This window comes from Lepidochelys kempii, chromosome 2, assembly GCF_965140285.1.
Source record: "Lepidochelys kempii isolate rLepKem1 chromosome 2, rLepKem1.hap1, whole genome shotgun sequence".
Lineage (NCBI taxonomy): Eukaryota > Metazoa > Chordata > Testudines > Cheloniidae > Lepidochelys > Lepidochelys kempii.
Window position 1 is genome coordinate 17,770,359 of NC_136381.1, and position 19,354 is coordinate 17,789,712.

The 19,354-nt window shown below is 42.3% G+C and overlaps 1 protein-coding gene across 2 annotated transcripts in view; it reads left to right on the plus strand.

The window, feature by feature from the left end:
- Positions 1-19,354, plus strand: part of ADCY8 (adenylate cyclase 8) — a 185,384-nt gene that overhangs the window by 135,551 nt on the left and 30,479 nt on the right. For both annotated transcript variants that reach the window (XM_073330121.2, XM_073330122.2), the window contains 4 exons: positions 5,164-5,365; positions 9,797-9,886; positions 12,726-12,898; positions 18,735-18,816. In XM_073330121.2, the coding sequence (XP_073186222.1) occupies positions 5,164-5,365; positions 9,797-9,886; positions 12,726-12,898; positions 18,735-18,816 (547 nt within the window). The remainder of the gene's footprint in view (positions 1-5,163; positions 5,366-9,796; positions 9,887-12,725; positions 12,899-18,734; positions 18,817-19,354) is intronic.

Genomic DNA, 19,354 nt, shown 5'->3' on the forward strand with positions numbered 1-19,354 from the left:
CTTGCCAGCAAGTTAAAGAAGTATGGGCTGGATGAATGGACTATAAGGTGGATAGAAAGCTGGCTAGATTGTCGGGCTCAACGGGTAGTGATCAATGGCTCCATGTCTAGTTGGCAGCTGGTATCAAGTGGAGTGCCCCAAGGGTCAGTCCTCGGGCCGGTTTTGTTCAATATCTTCATAAATGATCTGGAGGATGGTGTGGATTACACCCTCAGCAAGTTTGCAGATGACACTAAACTGGGAGGAGAGGTAGATACGCTGGAGGGTAGGGATAGGATACAGAGGGACCTAGGCAAATTGGAGGATTGGGCCAAAAGAAATCTGATGAGGTTCAACAAGGACAAGTGCAGAGTCCTGCACTTGGGATGGAAGAATCCCATGCACTGCTACAGACTATCGACCAAATGGCTAGGCAGCAGTTCTGCAGAAAAGGACCTAGGGGTTACAGTGGACGAGAAGCTGGATATGAGTCAAGAGTGTGCCCTTGTTGCCAAGAAGGCCAATGGCATTTTGGGATGTATAAGTAGGGGCATTGCCAACGTGATTGTTCCCCTCTATTCGACACTGGTGAGGCCTCATCTGGAGTAGTGTGTCCAGTTTTGGGCCCCACACTACAAGAAGCTTGTGAAAAAATTGGAAAGAGTCCAGCAGAGGGCAACAAAAATTATTAGGGGACTGGAACACATGACTTATGAGGAGAAGCTGAGGGAACCGGGGATGTTTAGTCTTCAGAAAAGAAGAATGAGGGGGGATTTGATAGCTGCTTTCAACTACCTGAAAGGGGGTTCCAAAGAGGATGGCTCTTGACTGTTCTCAGTGGTAGCAGATGACAGAACAAGGAGTAATGGTCTCAAGTTGCAGTGGGGGAGATTTAGGTTGGATATTAGGAAAAACTTTTTCACTAGGAGGGTGGTGAAGCACTGGAATGCGTTACCTAGGGAGGTGGTGGAATCTCCTTCCTTAGAAGTTTTTAAGGTCAGGTTTGACAAAGCCCTGGCTGGGATGATTTAATTGGTGATCATCCCTGCTTTGAGCAGGGGGTTGGACTAGATGACCTCCTGAGGTCCCTTCCAACCCTGATATTCTATGATTCTATGATTCTACACACTGAGGCTCAGGGCACCTGTGAATGTAACGGGGTGTTTCCCAGCTCTGACATTTAGCTTGTTGGCGCTTCTGATGTACTGCATTGCTGCCAATGGTATTGCAAAATCTGTTCGTGTTTTTTAAAGTCCTTCTTCTTCCAGTACATTAATCTACCATGTCTAGAGTGCTTGACTTTCTTGTGGTTGCTCGTATGCAATAGGATTGATGGAGCTTGCTTATGGAACCTACTTTTCATTGGAGTTTTTTGCTCCTTTATCACTTCTGTCACAGTAACAAAATACAATGTGCTCTCTAGTTGTATGGATTCCTTTCCGCTAATACTCACAACCCCACCCAGTGCCATATGTGACATATCCATCTTCACTGCAGCTCTTTTGCTTTCCCTCTGGTTTCTCTTCCTCAGTTCTGTGCTACAGGGCAAGTTTCTGCTCTCAGGAGTTGAAAGATCACTCTCCAAGTTAATGATGACAAACATTTACCTACCACTTTTTCTTGTTGGTAAAGTCCATATATTTTGTTTTGAAAACAAAACCTCCTTCTTTACAAAGCATACAAATAATAATACTCTTTGCTAAATAATCATGTACAACCCTGCAATACGAAATAGGTCTGTTAGAGCAAGAGAGAGGAAAACATTTAGGTGAGGAAACTGATCTAGGCGTTGTATTTCTAGCACAGCATTTCAGCCCACACTGAATTTTAAGCATGTGAGTAATCCCATCATGTTCAGCAAAGCACTTCATGTTTTTGACTTCAGCGGGATTTAGGCACATGCTTAAGTGGTATGTTGAATAGGGAATAGGATCGCACGCATGCTTAAGGTTAAGTAACTACTGAAATGTATTGCTGAGCTGGACCTCTGGTGAATTATTGGAAACAAGTGAAGGGAAGCATTATTGAAATGATAATGAGCAAGACTTTACTCAGTAGCTTTACTAACACTCTCAGATATGCTGTATGCACTCATGACAAAGAAGGAAACTCTTTGTTCCATTCTCATATCTGGTGTGTACAGAACCATTGGCAATCTCTTTGGCACCCTCTTGTGGCAAAACTGGATGACAGAGCAAGCCTGCCTCAGTTTCCCTCTCTGCTGGACCCCTGGCTATCTCACCCCCTTATTGGTCCTTCATCATGACCTCAGCCCTCTGGCTGGGTCATTGGTAGTCCTTTCCCCTTGCAGGGTGCTGAAGAGTACAATATCTCAGGAGATCAGTTGCCCTAGATGGGGGAGTATAGTCCCTGGCCTCTTTGAATGTACCTGTTTGCTCAAGGCCTTCATGAACCTTCCTGTTGGGTTAGTAGGGGGACCCAGGCCCATCCACCCTCTGGATTCCAAGCCAGGAACTCTGTATAAGGTGGTTGGTGCCAATTTCTCCCAACCCTTTACAGATTCCCTGCCCTGCTTCCTACCATGCTCCTCCTACTGGCCATTCCTCTGGTTCACAACCTATGGTCCTCTTCTCCAGAGGATTTCCTGTATGGCTTCTCCCTGGTCCTCTCAGCTATTCCACTGGGCGAAACTCCAGATCATCCTTATGGTTTCCCTCCTGAAAGCAGGAGTCCCCCACCCCCGTTCTCTTTCTGGAGCTGGAGTTGTGGTTTAGGTGAATAATAACTCCCTCCTTTGGACAGGAGTTCTCTCCGCCTGCTTCCTGGGGCTGTGCTTGTGGTTTAGGCCAGCTGCACAGCTTTAGCTTGGAGGTCTCAGCAAGCCAGTCCCTGTTTCTCAGGAGCAGCAAGTTCTTGAGAGTGTGTGTGTTTGTTTGTTTGCTTGCTGGCTTGTTTTCCATTTGTTTTTCAGTTTGCAAAGTCTGGTAGGAAGCCGAGCCTTAGATTACAGCTGAACCTTGATTAAGGGGCGGGGCTTCCTTAGGCATCAGGCCTATAAAGGCAGCTAACTGGCCAGCCAGCAGCACAGGAGCCAGCAAACTGAGCTGAAAACAGGGAAATTTGGGGGAGCGTGGGTGTGGTGTGGGTGGCTTTTTTCCTTCTTTTTGACAGGAGTTAAGTAGGGAAGGTTATGAGAGATACAAAGACCCAATGAATGGAAGAGACAATGAAGATGACCGGATGTGGAAGCTGCGGGATGAATATTCTGGAGCAGATACCTGAAAGGTGTTTCATTTCTATGATGTGCTGCCTGATAGATCTCATGGAAGAGAAGACCCGAGGTTTGGAGGTGCAGCTAGAAATTCTGGTTGAATTTAGAAGGGGATTTAAGTGAATGATGGAGGGAAGGAGAAAGGAGGCTGAGGAGGAAACTCAAGACTCGCAGATGCAAGATGGACAAGAGTATTATGAGGGTAGACGTCTGTCAGCAACTGAGTCATGGGCCATTTTGCCCAGTGGTTGGAGCAAGACCCTACCAGTTGGAATCCAGATGGGGAGGATGCAGCCAAGTGTCATAGCTGGGAGTCAGAGACAAAAGCCTAATCTGAAGAGTTAACTGGAATCAGAGTTGGAAAGTGTAGCAGAAGTTTTAGCTGGGTGTCAGATACCAAATCCAAAGCCAAAGGGTTAACTGGACTTGCAGTAAGAAGGTGGAATTGAGGGTCTGAGTCAGAGCTCCGGCAGGAGCTGGGACAGGCTGGAGCAGGAGCGGAAGCAAGACTAGAGATACTGAAGGCAAGTACAGGACCAAGCACAGTTGCAGGCGAGGAATGCATTGAGCAGCCACTGGTCTACTGCTGCCATTGAACTTAAATATCAGCCTGCTGACTCCTGCAACCAGTCAGGACAGTCAATGGAGACAGCTTCCATCAGGGCCAGCTGTGCTCATTGGATTGCTAGGAGACTGGCTCTGCTGCAGATTAAGACCCTGACAACTTCTGGATGAAGAAAGTGGCCCATGTAAGCATGTGACTATGAGAACAAGGCAGATGAAAAGACTAGCTAGTAAAAGAGAAACAGAGGAACCGGAGGAACAGGTTGGCTGAGTTGGAAAATGAAGGGGCACAGCAGGCAGTAAAGGAAGGTGGGAAGGCAAGAAAGAAGAGAAGAGCAGCTAGTCCTACAAGAAGAAGGAAAGAGATCATGCAGATAATGCAGAGTTTGGAGCCCCAGGAGGCTAGCGGATGATGCACAGAAGATTGAAAGTGAGAACAAAAGACAAGAAGACTTGCAGCCAGAAAAGAACAGAAGGGGGAAGGCCGGAGAATCACATCAACAACAGGAAGAGGCAGTTTCTACATGACTGGGGACTCCTTATTAAGAACAGACAGGTCTGTTACCAAAGCTGATCTGATGAACAGATGGGGTGCTTCTGCCAGGAGCTAAGACACAGGATATGGACCTATGGCTGAAGAGGATTCTAATGGGAGTGGGAAGGAATCAACTGACTGTCCTTCGTGTGAGAGCAAATGAAACTGTTCAATTCTCACTGGAACACATCAAGGAAGACTACGCCAGACTGGGGAAGACACTTAAAGAAATGGAGACACAGGTGATCTTCAGAGGGATTCTATTTGTCCCTAGAGGAGGAGAGTGAAGGTGAGCCAAGATTATGATGATCAACAGATGGCTCAAGCAGTGGTGCTATAAGGAGGTTTTTGGGATGTTTGACCACTGGGAGGCATTCATGGACAGAGAACTGGGATGGACTCCACCTGAGTAGGAAGGGTAATAGACTTCTTGGATGGCATCTTGAAAGAGAAGCACTGAGGCTTGAAAAGAAGGATATTTCTACCACTCGAACACCCAGTGCACAGAGAGATATTGGTAGTAATTTCGGTGGAATGTTGCCTTGACAGCAGTTGCTTAGCAAGCTAGAGGATAATAAAATAAGTGAAGTTATGGTCAGCCATATGGAATATAAACAATTCTTTGTATTCACTGGGATGTCCACAGCATATATGATGTGTCTTGGGGCTAATTGTGCCAGTCATTAGAACAACTGATTTTAAGAGAAAAAACTGATGGAAAAGGAAGGGGAAATGTGCTGTGATCTAACTAGTATTTATTTCCTAATACTAACTAGCAATTTACTAGGATTTTTTTTTTATACTAAGTGGTATTGTTTTAATATTTTGCTGGGTTTTCTTTTTTGTCCTGCAGGATGATGCCAATGGTCATTCAGTTTTCCATTCTGATTATGCTGCACTCCACTCTTGTGCTGATCACCACTGCAGAGGATTATAAATGTTTACCCCTAGTGCTACGGAAAACTTGCTGCTGGATTAATGAGACCTATTTGGCTAGGAATGTGATCATTTTTGCATCCATTTTGATTAACTTTCTGGGAGCCATCATAAATATTGTAAGTATCAGACGGACTAAGGGAGGGTGGTACATGTATACCAGAGAACTTTTTTATGAATTATAAAATCCTATCATTCTTCCTGTTACTCTTCTTGCTAACTAATGTGGTAATGAGCCACCCATGGTTTAAATATAAAAGGCAAAGCTAAAGCACTTCAGAAAATTCAATTGGTTGTTTAAAATATGGTTTTCTCCAGTGCATAATTATTTCTCCCTTATGAGGATTATCTATTTTCAAATCCCATCTGCTGCTTTCTGCTCAACATGTCCAGTGCTTTGCAAACCGTTTATGGTCTACTGCTGTGATGATGTGGTTTCTTAAGAACTAGTATTCGAAATAATGATCACAAGTAAAAGGTACAGGATTCTCATCTGTTGCAACTCTGTTGTGAATTAGATTTCTAAGCAATGCTATTGACTGATAACATAAGAAAACACCAGTGGAAGAATGGATTAAATATGGGGTAATCCAGTGGTTAGAGTCAGAGACAAGAAGTCAGGAGTCCTCGTTTCAGTTCCTAACTTGGCTATCCATTCAATGTGTGACCTTTGACGAGTCACTTAGCTTATCTCTCTGTCAGTGTACTCATCTGTAAAGTAAGCAAAGCAATGTTTGTGAAGCATTTGTGCTTAGATACGAAGTGTTAGTGCTTCGATTGTGTGGTGACGAGCTCTATAGAAAAGGGCCCTGTGTAACTGAAAAATTCAAGAATGCACAGACTATCTGAAGGTCTTCAGAGGCACCAGCAACCTTCAGATAAATGGGTCAGATAAGCAGGTTCTGCCAGTCCAACCAGTATCGAAGTCTGTGCTCAGGGTGAGCTAGGGAGACCAGATGTTCCATTTTTAAAGGGACAGTCCCATTTTGGGGGACTTTTTCTTATATAGGCACCTATTACCCCCCACCCCTGTCCCATTTTTTCACACTTGCTATCTGGGCACCCTAGGGTGAGCTGAAATCTCACTGTGTGAATTCTAATATGTTCTTCATTCTTTCCCCTTCTAAATTACCTTTTGACCAAGGATCTTGAAGTGCTTTACCTGCTTGATTTTACTATTTGTATCTTTATAACTCTTACCAGATGAAGACCTGAAAGCCCTTTCCAAAAACATAATTAACTAAGCCACCATATGATAGGCACGTTATTATTTTCCCCCATTTTGATAGATGGGGAAATGTCGCCACAACGAGGTTAAATGACAAAGTCTTGTGTGCTGAAGTCAAACCTCTGACTATGAATAACCAAGAGTTTAATTTAGGGCTGGTGTACATGAAGTTAGTGCATAACAACCTGGGATGTAAATGTACCTTGCACTAGCCTGCAGCATGCGAACTGTCCATGCAGGCCCTGCTGCCATGCACTAAAAGTTCCCTAGTGCACTTTAATCTACTGTTTCATAGCAGGGTAGATCAAAGCACACTATGAAACTTTTAGTGTGCAGCATCTGATTCCACTTGGACAGTGAATGCGTGGCAGGCTGCAGTGAGGTAAATTCACACCCCAGCTTGCTACACACTAACTTTTCATAGAGACAAACCCTTACCGATGTCACCATTGTGGTTTGATAGTACTGTGTTCTGCTGTTGTCATTCCACTGTGATTGACAGATGGTTATCAGTGTGCTATGGCTTCCTTCCAATTTCTTGGTGATATCACGTAGCCAGTGGTAGGGAGGACAGGAGCAGAAAGAAGAATGTGACCACTGATTCTTACCATTGTAGATGAAGTCCCCATTGTCTTCAGTAGGGGCAAGATTTCATGCGTGGTATTTAGATTATTACCACAAGAATGGTGCTTCTAAAATGGGCAAATAGATTATAGTTGTGAATGCATCTGATGAAGTGAGCGGTAGCTCACGAAAGCTTATGCTCAAATAAATTGGTTAGTCTCTCAGGTGCCACAAGTCCTCCTGTTCTTTTTGCGGATACAGACTAGCACGGCGCTATTCTGGAACATTGTACCAGTAGTTAGTATAGTTGTGGTAAACATTTCTAACTATTGTATTGCTGTTACTTCATATTTGGCCTGAGAAAACATATACAAAATTCCACAGGGGTACTCCAGCATGCCCGTGAGTTCTGTCTGGTTGATCCTCGTACATACTATTGAATCGCGCCTCAGTCAAGGTTCCTCCGCCACTCTGAACTCTAGGGTACAGATGTGGGGACCTGCATGAAAACCTCCTAAGCTTACTTTTACCAGCTTAGGTTAAAACTTCCACAAGGTACAAATTAATTTTATCCTTTGTCCTTGGAATAACCACTGCCACCACCAAACTCTAACTGGGTTTACTGGGAAACGTAGTTTGGACACGTCTTTCCCCCCAAAATCCTCCCAACCCTTGCACCCCACTTCCTGGGAAAGGTTTGGTAAAAATCCTCACCAATTTGCATAGGTGACCACAGACCCAAACCCTTGGATCTGAGAACAATGAAAAAGCATTCAGTTTTCTTACAAGAAGACTTTTAATAGAAATAGAAGTAAATAGGAGTAAAGGAATCACCCCTGTAAAATCAGGATGGTAGATACCTTACAGGGTAATTAGATTCAAAACATAGAGAATCCCTCTAGGCAAAGCCTTAAGTTACAAAAAAGACACACAGACAGAAATAGTTATTCTATTCAGCACAATTCTTTTCTCAGCCATTTAAAGAAATCATAATCTAACACATACCTAGCTAGATTACTTACTAAAAGTTCTAAGGTTTCAGAGTAACAGCCGTGTTAGTCTGTATTCGCAAAAAGAAAAGGGGTACTTGTAGCACCTTAGAGACTAACCAATTTATTAGAGCATAAGCTTTCGTGAGCTACAGCTCACTTCATCGGATGCGCTGTAGCTCACGAAAGCTTATGCTCTAATAAATTGGTTAGTCTCTAAGGTGCCACAAGTACCCCTTTTCTTTTTAAAAGTTCTAAGACTCCATTCCTGTTCTATCCCTGGCAAAGCAGCATACCAACAGACACAGACCCTTTGTTTCTCTCCCTCCTCCCAGCTTTTGAAAGTATCTTGTCTCCTCATTGGTCATTTTGGTCAGGTGCCAGCGAGGTTACCTTTAGCTTCTTAACCCTTTACAGGTGAGAGGATTTTTCCTCTGGCCAGGAGGGATTTTAAAGGGGTTTACCCTTCCCTTTATATTTATGACAGCTTCGTAGATCATTCCATCTTTGCAGCCACATGCATCTGCTAAGTTCACAGCACCAGATAAAAAGGGCAAGAATCATCGAATTAAAAAAAAATAATTAAATTCTTTCTAACAAAAAAGATTTGGGTTTTGGTTCAAGCTTTCATCAGAAGGTCAAATGGGTTTTATGTTTCTCCAAATTGGTTCACTCATCCCTGGTGGAATATTCACATACAACCTCTAAGCCTGCTGATCTTTTAACTAGATAGCCAAAGTGGTTATCATGAACTCTATAGTGCAAACAGAGATATTCTCTGATGAATGCCAAATGAACTTATATAAGACATAAACTACTAATAGTCACTGAGGAGTGCACAAATATCCTAGAGGATGGTACTGCATTGCTGAGACCACCATTATTAGAAGAACAAATAGGAGAGTTGCAAGTTGAGACTTCATTAGAATTTAATTATAGGAAATCGGACCTCATTAAACAAACTATCTACTCTGTTTCCAAGAGTGAGAGGAGATTTGGCCTGGAAGTATTAGCCTGCTAATAAACATCCAGACTGGATTAACATGTGTGACAAGTGACTCCTAACTTCATTTTTAAGATATGAAATCATTACAGAATTTTTCTGTTTTTATATTATGATATATTGCATCTCAAACTGCCATTTGGTTTAGATTTTAGCTGGTTTATATATTTTAATTAAATACTCTATTTAAAGCATCTGTTGAGTTTGTATCAGATAAATCTATTTCCAGTACAACCCTCTAATTTCCTATCATCACAATAGTCACTCCCGGAATCTTAGGATCAAATTCTGTTTTTTGAATGCACAAGCCAAACTTCCAGTGAAGCTATGGGAATTTGGCCCATATCTGCTGGGACCATACTGTCATTTTTAGTGCAATGTGTATGTTGTCAAAGGGGTGCATAACTTTTATGTGTACAAAAATATATATCTATCCATGTAAAGTGGGTATTTTTAATTAATCTACTCTTAATCTAATTAATCTAATCTTGTGAAATAAGTTTGGTCTTTATATGCCAATAGACAGTTGCACACAGACTTCCTAGACATCTTCCTAAGCATTCAGCCTTTGGATTTTCTGCTAAGACTGCTGGCAAGGGAGCCAGTTGTAGTGGTGGTGTGTTTTGTGATGTGACAACCTGGAAACCAAAGAGTTCCCTGCTCTATGTCCACCTAATTCTACTGGGGGTTTGGTCATCAGGGACCAGTATAGTGAATAACTTCAGTTTAAATACATCCCTAACTTCTTGTTTTTTTTAATCCACAGCTATGGTGTGATTTTGATAAACCAATACCCTTTAAGAATCAGACTTTCAATTCCTCTGAATCTTTTACGGATATCTGCTCCTATCCTGAGGTATTTCTGAGTTTATATTTAAACTCGTTGAGATCTTCGTGTTTATCAACATGCTGGTAGAAAACACAATGGAAGGTTACAGAGAGAACCAACTTGACGATCTTGTAGGACATTACAACCAGTTTTTGCTCTCTATTATTGATACAGTGGTTCCTGAGTGCCCCTCCCTTTGCACTGTTCTCACAGATCACTTCCATAGGCAGGTATCAGAAGGGTAGCCGTGTTAGTCTGGATCTGTAAAAGCGGCAAAGAGTCCGGTGGCACCTTATAGACTAACAGACGTATTGGAGCATAAGGTTTTGTGGGTGAATACCCACTTCATCAGATGCATGTAGTGGAAATTTCCGGAGGCAGGTATAAATATGCAAGCAAGAATCAGACTAGGGATAATGAGGTTAGTTCAATCAGGGAGGATGAGGTCCTCTTCTAGCAGCTGAGGTGTGAACACCAAGGGAGGAGAAACTGCTTTTGTAGTTGGCGAGCCATTCATAGATGATTCACATCATCAGTGATCTAGAACCCATCCTGGACAACGATCCCTCACTTTCACAAGGCCTTGGAAGGCAGGCCAGTCCTCGCCCACAGACAACCCACCAACCTGTAGCATATTCTCACCAGCAACTACACACCGCACCATAGTAACTCTAACTCAGGAACCAATCCATGCAACAAACCTCGTTGCCAACTCTGCCCACATATCTACACCAGCGACACCATCACAGGACCTAACCAGTTCAGCCACACCATCGCCGGTTTATTCACCTGCACGTCCACCAATGTAATATACGCCATCATGTGCCAGCAATGCCCCTCTGCTATGTACATCGGCCAAACTGGACAGTCCCTACCTAAAAGGATAAATGGACACAAATCAGACATTAGGAATGGCAATATACAAAAACCTGTAGGAGAACACCTCAACCTCCCTGGACACACACTAGCAGATTTAAAGGTAGCCATCCTGCAGCAAAAAAACTTCAGGACCAGACTTCAAAGAGAAACTGCTGAACTTCAGTTCATTAGCAAATTTGACACCATCAGCTCAGGATTAAACAAAGACTGTGACTGGCTCGCCAACTACAAAAGCAGTTTCTCTTCCCTTGGTGTTCACACCTCAACTGCTAGATGAGGACCTCATCCTCCCTAATTGAACTAACCTCATTATTCCTAGCCTGATTCTTGCTTGCATATTTATACCTGCCTCTGGAAATTTCCACTGCATGCATCCGATGAAGTGGGTATTCACCCACGAAAGCTTATGCTCCAATATGTCTGTTAGTCTATAAGGTGCCACAGGACTCTTTGCTGCTTCCATAGGCAGGTGAACTTTGGCAGACATATGCAGTGTTAGGAGACTAGGGTGGCTATGACAAAATAACATTTTGAAGTCCTATACTATGGTGAAGGCCAAAGAAGAGTTGGTTTTGCAATCAGCACACCTTAGAGGCCTGTTTGCTTACTCATATCCCTGTTGAGCCAAGCGCTTATGCACATCCTTATGTCCCATTCAAGGCAATGAGAATAAAGAAGATGCCTGAGTGATTGGCTAAGCCGGGGCCTTAGACAGGGAGAATGAGACACTTGTTGTTGGTTCAAACCCCTGTTTGAGTTGACTTTTGTCAATGTTTCATTGTTGTTTGCATTATAGACTTTTAAATAATGCACCCAAAGATTATTCCTTGGTTCAATAAAATACAAAACCAAATGTAAGTCAGAGGAAGTCAATGGAGTGTGCTAATAAATCTTACACACCAAAGAAGAACTGCAGTGACTCTGCTGCCACAGCTTTCGTTCCAGTCTGTGCCTTTGAAGCAGATGGACTCTTCCTTCCATTGGGAGCAAACACATCAGCAGAACTGAACTGGGTGGTTGTAGATAAAACAAGTATGTTGCTCTAAAAGAGGCACATGGCAGTGTCATAATGTTGCCATCGTTATGCAATGAATTTCCAGGTGGCAGCACCTTACTGGAGAAGAGAGGGCAAAGAGGTGGCATAAGAGAAATTCCATAAAAATAATCAATTCTGCACCATTGCAAAATATTACTAATGAAATATTATGGATGTTTATTGGCACTAAGATGTTCGGATTATAGGTGTTAACGTTGCCATTTCAAATGTAAGCCATTTGAGGCCAGGTCCATGTTTTCCTCTATGTACAACATCAAGTGCAAGGATGGTGTTTGACAAAAACGTAGTCATGAAGAAAAATGAGATGTTGAAAGTATTAGAAAATGAGAAGTGGATGAGGTTCTGGGCATCACATTGTAAGAGGGCAGTGAAATTTTGCTGGATTTGCAATATCAAAGCACCCCTTCAGGTTTGATTCTCCACTTGGACAGCATGGAGGGGGCATGTTGCAAGGCAGGGGCTCCATGATCCTGAACCTAGTGTAAGAAAGGACTGCCAGGGGCAAACCTAATTTATGCCCCGAGAGACCATTTGCAAGTGGGCAATTAGGTATAATGCCCTCTCCTCTCTCCACTGTGCCCAAGAAATGCCCTTCCCAGGATGGGGTAGCTAGCACAGGAAGTGGTAGAGCCATCTCTGCCAGATTTCTGCAAGTGGAGAGTTCTCCTGCACAAAGGGAATCCTCCTCTGACCATCTCCATACAAACTAACTGTAGTTAGTCTGCACCAATGACTAACTGCACATATATACCCCATAAATGTTTAGGCCTAAATTATCGTAAGTGTCCACCGTGCAGGGATGCTTCCATTTTTGGTGCCCCAAATAGGATACAGAGCTGGATTTTCTAAAGTTCTGAGCACAATTGGTGGACACTTTGAAAATTCAGGCCTTCATAAAGTTGAAACTGACCACTCGTGCTCTCTGTTCAGTATTTTGTCTTTACCGGTGTTTTGGCAATGGTGACCTGTGCCGTGTTTCTTCGTCTCAACTCCGTCCTGAAGTTGGCAGTGCTTCTCATTATGATCGCAATCTATTCTCTGCTGACTGAGACCGTTTATGCCTCCCTCTTCCTGCAATACGACAACTTGAATCACAATGGAGAGTAAGTGTTAGCAGCTACATTTGGAAAAAATGTCTATTGTTGTTATACTTTTTATGGGACGGGTTTTGCCACTTTTGCTCACAATGAGTAGTGCCATGCTCCGAAAGGGACTCCTAGTGTGGTAAGGTGCTACTCACCAGGAGTAAGCACAACCCTGTGTGCACTGTATCCTTGCTTTCATTTCTTGAATAATCATTAATAATCGGACTGTGATCTCCTTACTCATGCTGATTAGTACCTTCTACTATTAATAGTCCCAGCAGAGTGAAAGGATCTACTTCTGGAGTAATATGCTGCTCAGTGTGGAAAAGAGAATCACAATCTGGCCCTGAATAAATAATAATAACACCGAGCTCTGATACAGTGCTCTTCAACAATACATTTCAAAGCATTTCACAACCTTTAATGGAAGAATCAATATAGTCTTGGCTAAGAAACCAACAAGACATTGAAATTGGAGTGATAATCTCAAGTTTATTGGAAATAGTTTCAACTGTCAATAAGTGATCAATATGTTAAGGCAACTCAAATAAAAAAGAAAAAGTAAACTCCAGACATTCACCAGGAGTTATAAACAATAATTAGCAATACGTGTCAATTAAGAGAACATGCAAAAATCTTAAGCATAATTTACATATACATATCAAATCTGTCTGTGCATGTAGATTGTATGTGATGTACTTCCTTCAGATAATACAGTGGAGTAGCAACACCATACTTAAGGTTGTGCCAGACATCTAATTTTAACGCGGCTGAAAAAGTTGCATTAGAAATGTGTTTTCAAAGAAGGGATTGATTTGAAATGCTGGATGTAGTTTGAATTTAGCTATCACGATTCCAAACAACACCATATGTTAAACATTTTTGAAGTGGCTCTTGTTTTCTTCAGAACCCTTTTTAAAATGTACTAAAGCAGCCTTCGGTATGATGTTAATGTGATCCTTTGCTATCTGTACTTTGGATGATGGTTAGATAAAAGCTGCAGCATGCTTTGTATCACTACTTTTTAAGATTCAAAGAGTTACCATTTCGGGCCTCCACAAGACTAATTAACAATGTAAGAGGCATAAGAGCTGTGATGACACAGTGACTGAGGGTGTCAGATGACGCATTGTGTCAGGCTTACTTGTTACTATGGCGCTAGAGGTCTTCAGAAAATGCAGTGGTAATCCACATTAACCCAGTGTCCATGTCTGCTGTACTCTAGTGGCCAGGCCACTTATAGAGGTTTATGCTATTGCATGTGAATTAATGGAGCTGGTCCTTTAGGGCCCCACAGCAGACATGCGTGCTTTTAGATTCAGAGTTCAATCCCTGAGGACCAAGGGAGTCATTATGTGAGGTTGCCCATGCAGGGGTTGTGGATTGTGTATTCTCAACATGAGCTTCTCAGGGCAGATGGAATGCGTTAATCACACAAACACAGGTGTGACTTTATAGCCCCCTTGAGTGGTTAGATCATGTATAATAATACCCATAAGCCAGATCATCTGCAAGGACTGAATTTGGGAACTAGTAGATCTCAAGCCTTAAGCCGCTGCTGCTTAGCTCCATTAGCTCATGTAGGAGCAGACGTGTGAGCCTCTACAGAGCCCTTCAGGGTGAGGCTGTCTCTTGCTGTGCAGTTATTTTCTTGGGGGCTTGTAGGAGCTACTTTAATATAAATAATACTGATAATAAGCTACAAGCATCAAATGCCATGGTGATATATTTAAGCATGATCTTCTTTCTCCGAGCTACCTGCTGCTGATGGTTAATTTATTCAGTCAGTTATATTTCATTCATGCCATGTGTTGCTATTTTCTGTCCTCTGCTAGGAGTATAATGTCATGTCATTAAACATTAAGGGACAAAAAGGCCTTAGAAACACAAAAAATGTACCCTGAGTCGTCTCATTTGTAGACAAATCAGTACCTCCTTGCTGCAGGAAACATCTCATTAACTAGCAATAGAAGAAGATGCATGAATGGAACAGGGCAGGCTTAATATAGGTCTCATAAATGAAAAAAAATAAAGCTGTAACTGTTCTGATGTGTAGATCCTTCCCATTTCAATCTCAAATGAGTGGTTTTGTGGCTCTCTAATATTCTGTGCAACTTTCTGGCTATATGAATTACCTGTAGTATATATGTGTCCTTGTATGCACCAAGAGCTAAAATATTTCCTTTGAACCATGGCCACGTAGCCCAAGTTTGGCCCCGTGGGGAAGGAAAACTCTCCTCAAGATATGCCACAACTGTTACTGTAACTTTAAAGCTGCCAAAGCCTCCATTCTTTCTCTGTCCATGCACCCTGGGGACAAAAACGGGTGGATTTTCAGTCTCCCCACTGGCCCTTCCTCAGCCTGCCCTCCAAGACACAGGGGATGTGCACCTCCTACTTCTGAGGGAATTATGTGCCAAAAAAAATAAAAATTCTGCACACAATATTTTGAAATTCTGCAAATTTAATTTGTCAATAAAGAAATGAGAAGGCTCCAGCATGGCAGTGAGGAGCACAGGTGACTGGCTTCACAGAGGTGGGAGATCACCCTGCAGCCCCTCTACCCCTGGACACGGACTTGGCCATGAGGCTGCACCCAATCCTGACACAGCACAAAGGCTGGGCCTGCCCCAAAGGTCCATGTCCCAGGGAGGGAGAAGGGATCTCCCACCTCTGTGCAGCCAGTGGCCTGTGCTCCTTACTGCCATGCTAGAGCCTCCACATTTATTTATTGACATATAAAATTTGCAGAATTTTGCAGAATTTCTAATTTTTTGGCACAGAATTTTCTCAGGAATAAGACTTCCAAATCCACACATTTGAACCATCTCTAAAAATTATCTACTGTAGTCTTTATTACACAACATTAAGGTGTAGATGAAACAGCTCAATTCCCATCGATTTCCATTGAGCCATCATTTCACCCTTATCTCTGGATCTTTCAGGGCTAGAAGGAAGTGTTGTATATCTCACTGGAAAGCTTATTCCACTGCTTCTGGGGCCCTGCTCCCGAAAAGAAATGGAGCTTAATTGCAAGGAGTGCTTCTTGGGGTTCCTATGTATATGAGGGTAGGTGTACACTTAAAACACTACAGCAGCACTGGTGCAGCTGGGCCACTGTAGCGCTTCAGTGAAGATGCTACTGTCTGGACAGGAGAGCTTATCCCATCAGTGGAGTTAATCCACCCCCACAAGAGGCAGTAGGTATGTCGACAGGAGAAGGGCTCCCGTTGACATAGCATTGTCTACTCCGGGGGATAGGTCAGTATAACTGCTTCGCTCAGGGATGTGGATTTTTCACACCCCTGAGCGACATAATTATACCGATGTATGTTTATAGTGTAGACCTGGCCTAAGTGCCATGTGAGCACTCCATAAAGTGATAGAATTGCCAGTGAAGATTCATGTTTTTGACTAGTCTTGGGCCAAATCCAGAGAATTCCACATTTTAATTCTTCTTCAAATATCTTTGTATTTTCAGAGAAAATAGTCATATATCCAAATCAATTTAGCACAGATGTACTTGCATGACAAAGATGATATTTATCAGCTTACGTTACCCTCGGCTACAGTGACACGTACAGTGTGCCCGCTGGTTTGTTGTTATGTATTAGAGAGTTGTCTTTGTTCACAGCCAGTCTTGGATTGTTAGGAAAAAAATCTAGTAGAAAAGAATGTACAAATGCTATTATCAATATAAATCATCTAATACTGAAAAAAGAGGACAGGTTGATTGGAACTTAACAGTGAGTGTTACTATTAGAAACCAGTTTTCCTGACAATCTTGAGGCACCATGAATGACAGTGAGAAGATACCAACTGTTACAGGGCAGTGGTTTCTAAAAGGCATATTTAAGGAGATGCTTACTCTTACAAAAAGGGAACATATTCTAAGCATACTAAAAATATACTAGTTTTCCATCAGGAAATATTATCAGATGGATTTTCATGGGATGACTTCAGTTTGTCGATAATATGAGTTTTGGGCTAAACTGATGAATGGTATGTTGAGGTGAAAAAAAAGACTATTATATTGAAACATGTAACCATTGTTTTATAACACTGTGACATAAGAGAAAGAGTGATCTAGGTACCTGTTGCCATTCTAAAATTACCATAGGCTAGACGGACAGGCAGGTAGATTGATATGATCAAGTTACCTGGTATCAACAAAATATCCAACAAATGTAGCTCTCCTTTCTATTTAAAAATCATTTCCAAATATAGCTGATTTTTGCAAATCTATTTGTAATTGTGCAAATAGAGCAAAACATGTTTGTATAAGTTATGGGCTGTTCACAAACTTTTCATTTTATCCCTCCTGCTATTTGTAATTCATGGTTTCTGATTGTTCATCTTAGTCAAATGATATTGTTTCCAGTCTCAACAGGAGGATTTAAAACATCAGGACACTAAGACATTATGAATGGTATCTGCTTTTATTCATACACAGATACCTTTCTTCACTTTTTAACTGTGAGTAATTGTATGAATAACAGACATTTCCCAGATAATTTGGTGAACAAAACCTATTTATGTGAATATTCATCAATAGTGATTAAAAAGGGCCTCGGCATAATCTAACCAAACAGCCACTTGGAATTCAAATGAAAGGCACAAACAAATTATCTGACTTGCTCTAGATGTCTGGAAATCATTTGCAAAGCCAGGAATAGAACCCAGTGGTCCTGACTTTATCTTCTACTCAAATCACTCTCTCAGCCAGAGCTAGTAAACAATGTTTTTGTAGTATTTCACCAGCTCAGGTCGGGAGAATCATTCGAGTAGAAGACAAAGTCCGAACTACTGGGTTCTATTCCAGGCTTTGCAAGTGACTTCCAGACACCTGGGACAAGTCACATAATTTATTTGTGCTTCTCCTTACCCAGCTGTAGAATGGACAGAATACTGATCTACCTCAAAAGGGTGTTGGGAGGCTTTGTCAATATGTGTAAAATGTTTTGAAGTCCTTGAATGAAAAGTGCTAGGCACGTGCAAAATATTGTAATGGCTGAAGTTAGGATTGTAGGTCATAATCCCAGATATAGGGTCAGGTTCTCTCCACTCTTCCAAACCCTTTGCACTGCTCCACCAGCAAAAAGGTGCCAGATGCTGGTTGTATCTAGCCAGCTGAGAATTCCTTCAGTGAAAGGAGGTCTCAGCTGGCCTAAAGCCAGCATAGCCAGTTCCTACCCTGTGTACTCTCCCCTGGTCCAGACACAGAGGGCATGCTGGGAACCAAAGTAGGTTTCTAGGGGTGCAGCAGGAGTGTGCTGTGCTCTCCCCAGCTTGTGTAATGGACCCTTTGGGGCCACTAAGCTGCTCTAAATTCCAGCAGGACCAGGGCAAACTAGAGACTTATAAAGCCATATCACACTCTGTGATAGGCCCCCTTCTTCAGTGCTAAGTGGGTTTTGGTGCTGCAGATCATCCTGGCCCATAGCTCTGAAGCCTGGATTGGGAGAGGACTGAAGTGTACATACCTCATTTAAGGATATATTTAATCATGTCAGTTCTGTTCATTGCATACCACTGCCACTGGGATCACCACCACAAAGAGAGTGACGAATGCATGGCTTCTCTGTCACGGTTGGAAGGGAAGGATTAGCATCTCCTGATTGCTAGTGGAGGCCTCGCTTTAATCGTTCAACACATTGGTTATTAGACAGTGAACATTTTAATTACAGTCTTTTACTGTTGAATTAATTGTTATTGGTTATATTTTCAAATGCCAAGGTTTTTCACAACAAACCATAGAAAAGCACGTAGGTTACCAAATTAAAGCCCTCCCTGATTAAAATAAAACTCTGACCGATCAATAATAATGTCTTTCTTTGGGTTTTTTTCTTTCCAGAACCGATTTCCTGGGCACAAAGGAGGCATCCTTGCTACTGATGGCAATGTTCCTGTTAGCCGTATTTTATCATGGTCAACAGGTAAAGCAAACATTTACTGTAATGCTCGCTTTACAAACTAGAATTGCAGGATGCAGCAATAATTACTTTCAAAATACCAGCTGGCATTTGAAGCAAATATTTTTATCCACTTGAGTATATGACCTTTAATAATGTAATGTCAAATAAACCTAAATTAAGCAAAGACTGATTAAAGAAGGCTCACATCCAGCACAGTGCAGTTTTAGTGATTCTTAAGAACAGCATGCACTGCATAATGGAGAGAGGCCAAATGTGCAATCGTCTCTGTATCTTAGGTACTTATATGGCTTCCATAGCCATAGTATTGGAGTGTCTCACCACCTTTGATGTATTCATCCTCATCACACCACTGTGAAACAGGGCAGAGCTGTTAGCCTCAATTTACAGATAGGAAAGGGAGGCATAGAGAGGCCAAGTAATTGGGACTTGAGTGCAGAACTCCTACGTCCCAGGTGAGTGCCCTAACCACTGGGAAAGACTTCCTACCTAGGATACCTCAGAAATAGAGAATTATGGTTAAAGGGGGACCAGGATCTGA